Source organism: Brassica napus, unplaced genomic scaffold (genome assembly GCF_020379485.1).
Source record: "Brassica napus cultivar Da-Ae unplaced genomic scaffold, Da-Ae ScsIHWf_488;HRSCAF=743, whole genome shotgun sequence".
NCBI lineage: Eukaryota > Viridiplantae > Streptophyta > Magnoliopsida > Brassicales > Brassicaceae > Brassica > Brassica napus.
Genome location: NW_026016563.1, coordinates 14,005 through 20,128, shown reverse-complemented (window position 1 = coordinate 20,128; position 6,124 = coordinate 14,005). Strand labels below are relative to the sequence as shown.

General features: G+C 47.4%; 1 protein-coding gene across 1 annotated transcript; it reads left to right on the top strand.

The window, feature by feature from the left end:
• The first annotated feature begins 3,746 nt into the window (after positions 1-3,746).
• Positions 3,747-5,705, top strand: LOC125604234. The gene is made up of 3 exons (XM_048774713.1): positions 3,747-4,130; positions 4,413-4,838; positions 4,911-5,705. Exons 1-3 carry the CDS (start codon positions 3,747-3,749, stop codon positions 5,703-5,705), a joined length of 1,605 nt encoding a protein of 534 aa, XP_048630670.1.
• Positions 5,706-6,124: the final 419 nt, after the last annotated feature.

Sequence of the window (6,124 nt, the reverse complement as noted above, 5' to 3'; positions counted from 1 at the left end):
AACTACTAAAGATGGGCATATCGAGTTTTTCTGCCGAAAAATGTTTTTAAGAAGCCTTAAAGGAATTGTGCGTCGTTTATTCCATTTGCAGGTCGTGTCTAGACCTTTCTGACGAACCAGATTAAAAAAGATGGGGCATAGCCTTAAGTTTATGTGGTAATTGCTTGTTTTTTTATCTCGAGATCAAATCCGCTGCGTCGGTCCATGAATGCTTATTGTATGAGTTATGTCTATGGTCGAGATAATCATATATGGTGGCCTAAGTCAATGCTGAACCAATGCTAAATCTAAAAAATGTTCCATACCTTTTAAAATTTATCCGACCATATAACTACTAAAGATGGGCATATCGAGTTTTTCTGCTGAAAAATGTTTTTTACAAGCCATAAAGGAATTGTTCTTCGACTATTCCATTTGCAGGGCGTGTCTAGACCTTTCTGTCAAACCAGATTTAAAAAAGATGGGGCATAGCCTTAAGTTTATGTGGTATTGGCTTGTTTTTTTATCTCGAGATCGAATCCGCTGCATCGATCAATGAATGCTTATTGTATGAGTTATGTCTCTGGTCGAGATAATCATATATGTTGGCCTAAGTCAAGGCTGAACCAATGCTAAACCTAAAAAATGTTAGATACCTTTTTACATTTATCCGACCATATAACTACTAAAGATGGGCATATCGAGTTTCTCTGCCGAAAAATGTTTTTAACAAGCCTTAAAGAATTGTGCTTCGACTATTCTATTTACAGGTCGTGTCTAGACCTTTCTGTCGAACCAGATTTAAAAAAGATGGGGCATAGCCTTAAGTATATGTGGTGTTGGCTTGTTTTTTATCTCGAGATTGAATCCGCTGCATCGGTCGATGAATGCTTATTGTATGAGTTATGTCTCCGGTCGAGATAATCATATATGGTGGCCTAAGTCAAGGCTGAACCAATGCTAAATCTAATAAATGTTTGATACCTTTTTACGTTTATGCGGCCATATAACTACTAAAGATGGGCATATCGAGTTTTTCTGCCGAAAAATGTTTTTAACAAGCCATAAAGGAATTGTGCTTCGACTATTCCATTTGCAGGTCGTGTCTAGACCTTTCTGTCGAACCAGATTTAAAACAGATGGGGTATAGGCTTAAGTTTATGTGGTATTGTCTTGTTTTTTTATCTCCAGATTGAATCCGCTGCATCGATCGATGAATGCTTATTGTATGAGTTATGTCTCTGGTCGAGATATGGGGCAACGTTTTCTCTCAGCCTTCGAAAGCTCCCGCACAGGAAGGGCTTTTCTACGAGGATGCAAATGATACCTAAACTCCCCACCGTTCAAAGGAGAGATAGAATAACAATATAGAGCCTCAGCGAGTCCAACGGTAAAACCCTCAAGATCACCGAGACTTTGCATAGCTATCAAGATCCTCCAGGAGGGAGGATTCAGCTGTCCAGGGGAGATCTTCATTGCCTTCGAAATCTTAGCCACCAAAGAAGGAATCTTGTCTCTGAAACCCGATTCGAAGAAACCTTCCTATACAGGGATCTCACCCAGCTCAAAATCCGAAACCCTATAAAAGGGACCAGGGATCCGAATGGTAACTTCGTCTAGAATACGACACTTCTTTCTCCAGTTTGCGACCTCCTCTACTCCTATTACCGATAGAGGACCCACCGGCAAAATTCTGTCTCCTCCCGGAGGTGGTGGAGCCTCTCCAACAGCAGCATTCCTAAGTTCCTCTATTTCGGCGGTCAGGTCCAGAGAAGAATCTGAGGAATCCATGGACCCGCAGGCCTCGTTTAGAACCCTACGTCTTGAGTGAACCCTAGTACCTATCGAAGAGGAGCCGAGGGCGAGATCTAGTCCGTTTGTCATCCTAAAAGGTTCGGAATAAAAGATTGGGAGAAAGAAAGTGTTACCTGAGAGAATGAAGACCTAGGCCTGAGTAATAGAGATCGCGCGAGATTTTGGTAAGAAAAGGAAACCCAAAAGTCCAGGAAGCAGAAACGGGGAAAGAAAATCAAAAACCCTAAGATTGACTTACACGCGTCAAAAAGGTGAGACTACGCGGGAAAACGAGTCTCGAAGCACGATAAGGGAACCTATCCCCTCAGTCCTGGGGACCCAAAGAACGAACGAGACCTTGAGGAAACCATTACCAGTATCATCTCTCCGACTCTCTCCAGCCTGTACACAGTTTAACATCAGATCTCCAGCCTCATCATCTCCAGAAGATAAGAGAAACTACTACTAGACTCCGGTCAAAACACGAAGGAGCCGATCCTCACCTGAGTTCAGAATGAGTTCCGGCTTGAGTGGAACCCAGGATAGTAAGATCAATGGAACGGGGTCCTGCCCAAGGGGAGCCTGCTGAGAATGAGCAACCCCGGTTGACTTGAGTGCACAGGTTATTCCCCGAGTTCGATGACGAAATCGAGAAATAAGGGGCAAACTGTTGGGGAAAAATACCCCGGTATCATTTCCTCCAGCCTCCAGGTAAAACCCAGACCCTCGGGTCCCCGATAAGGGAACACTCCGGGTCCCCGCTTGAAGGAACCCCGAGTTTGGTCCCTGGAAACGAGCTCCCTTCCAAGAAATGGAAAACTTTCGACAAAGAAAACCTTCCATATTTCCGACTATGGAAGAGTTTAACCTAATGAAACCGACTCCTAGACGACTATATAAGAGCTACTAAACCCTAAGGCAAGGGATCGACTTCTCCAAGGCTGAGAGACTAGAGCTAGACAGCTAGAATTAGGGTTCTTACCAAATACCTTGTAACCTCGCTTACATCCTAATAAAAGTCTCTTCAAGTCCTTGCTTGTTCTATCTAATAAAAGTCTCTTCAAGCCTATATCCTTGTTACCTTACTAAATTCCCACAAAAAATACACAAACACCTAATAGAAACCAGCTTATCCATCGTTCCGTAGTACTCACAAAGAGCCTACACAAAAATCCCCTAACACATTGGGCATAAAGGCAGTCAGAGGGGATAAGGAGTATTCCCGCTCCTGCTACCAGACTACTCTGAAGGGAAAGACCAAGGTCTTATAGCAATTACAGAGTAAGCCTTCGGCTCATCACACCGAGGAACCGGAGGTAGAGGAAATGGACGACGTGCCATTAACCGAAGGAGGTCAGACCCGACATCTCAAGATCAGCTCCAAGCTGACCGAAGGATTGAGGAGAAGACTGATAGACTTCCTCAGGTCTAACACCGACTGCTTCGATTGGTCCCATGCAGATATGCCTGGGATCGATCCGGAAATCATCATGCACAAGCTACAGGTGGATCCCCTACATCAACCCGTCAGACAAACGAGAAGGAAATTTGCTCCTGGAAGAGACTCAATCATCAATGATGAAGTCAAAAGCCTGCTCGGCGCGGGGTTCACTTGTGAGGTGCAACATCCAGAATGGCTACCCAACGTCCTCGTCGTCAAGAAAAAGAACGGGAAGTGGAGAGTCTGTATCAACTTCACGGACCTCAACAAGTCCTGTCCAAAGGACCCATTCTCGCTACCTCATATCGACAAGCTGGTGGACGCCACTGCGGGGCATCAGCTGATGAGCTTCATGGACACGTTCTCAAGCTATAATCAAATACTTATGCATCCGGAAGACCAGGAGAAAACATCCTTCATGACGTCCAGAGGGATCTACTGATACAAGGTTATGCCATTCGGCCTAAAGAACGCAGGATCAAACTACCAACGACTACTGAACTTGATGTTTGCGGACCAGATCGGGCGAACCATGGAGGTCTACATCGACGACATGCTGGTCAACTCCCTGGAGGCGGAGGACCACATATCTCACCTACAGCAAGGCTTCTCCGCCCTCCGGAAGTATACCATGAAGCTCAACCCAGCTAAATGTTCATTTGGGGTCAGTTCTGGTAAGTTCCTCGGGTACATTGTAACCCACCGAGGCATCGAGGCCAACCCGGAGCAAATTAGGGTCATTCATTCAATCCCTTGCCCAAAGAACGTCAAGGAGGTTCAAAACCTAACGGGAAGGATGGCGGCCTTGAGAAGGTTCATCTCCAGACTCTCCGACAAATCTCATGCCTTCTTCGGAGCCCTCAAGAATCCAAGGAACTTCCAATGGACGAAAGAGTGCGAATCCGCTCTCCAAGAGGTAAAGTCATATATCACCACTCCTCCTCTCCTATCCAAGCCACTACTCGATGAGCTATGCTGCTATATCTAGCAGTCTCTGAACACGCCGTGAGCGCCCCTAGTCCGCGAGGAGGGAAACAAGCAGCTACCAATCTATTACGTAAGTAAGGCTCTCCTGGACGCGGAAACCCGCTATAGCCATCTAGAGAAGCTGGCCTTAGCCCTGATAGTCGCCGCTCGCATGCTACGACCCTACTTCCAGACTCATCCAATCGTGGTTGGTACCTCCTTCAATGTAAAGTTGGTCCTCCACAAACCCGAAGTCTCCGGACGCCTAGCCAAATGGGCTGTGGAACTAGGGGAGTACGACGTAATATTTCGACCTGCCACGGCTATAAAGTCACCGGTCCTAGCGGACTTCGTGGCTGAATTCTCCTCTGCCTTACTCCCAGCTTTGGAGCAGGAGGTACGCCTCCGAGGCGAAACTAAGGAAGAGGTAGAATGGATCCTGCACGTTGATGGATCCAACAACGTTAGAGGAGCTGGAATGGGAATAGTGCTTACCTCGCCGACGGGGAACACAGCCTCTAGGACCGTGAGATGCAACTTCAAAGCAACCAACAATGAAAGCGAGTACGAGGCCCTAATCGCAGGTCTAACTCTCGTCCACCAAATGGGGGCAAAAAACATCCAGGGCTTCGACGACTTCCAGCTGATAATCAACCAGGTACAGGGAGAGTACCAAGCAAAAGACGACAGCATGATCCAATATCTGGCAGTTTCCCAATGACTGATCAAGAATTTCAAGAGCTGCAAGCTCACTCAAATCCCCCGGGAACAAAACTCGCAAGCCGATGCCCTGGCTAATCTGTGGTCCGCCCTCGAAGCGAATAGCCAGATGAGTACACCCTTGCTTGTGCTTCAATTGCCAGCCACCCTGGAGGAACCCCCGTCAGAGGAGGTCTCCGCTGTCGAAGAAGGCGAAACATGGATGACCCCCCTTGTCCGGTACCTGGAGGCCGACATTCTCCCGGAAGATCGTAACAAGGCCAGGAAAATTAAGAAGCAAGCCGCGAGGTATTGTATCTCACAGGAGAAGCTGTACCGGAGATCCTTCTCTGGCCCGTACCTAATGTGTGTCACACCTCGAGAAGCTGCTAGAATCCTTGTAGAACTATATGAAGGAGATTGTGGAACCAACTCTAGCGGAAAGAGCCTAGTGCTCAGAGCCAGAAAGGCGGGTTACTACTTGCCCACGATGGCCGCCGACGCTGACAAACAAGCAAAACACTGCGACAAGTGTCAGAGGCACTCTCCAGTCTCAAAGCTTCCCCCGAAGAACCTCAAGTCCATAAGCTCACCATGGCCCTTCAGAAAGTGGGGCATGGACATTGTAGGGAAATTCCCTATGGCGCCGGGGCAGAAGGTCTTCCGTCTGATAGTCACTGACTACTTCTCCAAATGGGTTAAAGTAGAAGCACTCAGCAGCATAACAAACCTCCATATCTACAAATTCCTATGGACCTACGTAATCACTCTCTTTGGGGTCCCCCGAATAGACAACCGATACCGGGAGCCTCGCCACATTCCTTGAAAACGCTATGTAAGAAACAAGACAAAGCCTCACCTAATAGGAAAAAGGGAAGGCTTACCCGACACACGACTATGACGCAAGGCTTCCCTGCTCACCAGGAGGGTCACCCATCGGAATCGTCGAGGAACTCCAGCTTCGCTACTGCTTCTCCAGCAAAGGAAACCGGGTGGGACTCATCTGACAAGGCAAAAGCTAAACATCAAATCGGGCTCCCAAAGGAATGATAAAACTCAAAGCTCAAAAGAAGAACTTACCAATGGTACGCCAAGACGTAGGATAACCAACCGGCTCCTAGGTCTTCACGAACATGTACCGGTTGTTCCAACCATCCCCGATGGGATAATTACCCCTGACACCCCTCCAAGGTTCCTCGACCAGAGGGGTGCCATCACGGGATCGAAGGTGGTAGAACCCCGCTT

Coding starts and splice junctions, on each gene's coding strand:
- LOC125604234 (XM_048774713.1), top strand. CDS start 3,747: ATGGAGGTCTACATCGACGACATGCTGGTCAACTCCCTGGAGGCGGAG. Junction 4,131..4,412: donor GCGAATCCGCTCTCCAAGAG/GTAAAGTCATAT, acceptor TTCAATGTAAAG/TTGGTCCTCCACAAACCCGA. Junction 4,839..4,910: donor TCCAGCTGATAATCAACCAG/GTACAGGGAGAG, acceptor TGACTGATCAAG/AATTTCAAGAGCTGCAAGCT.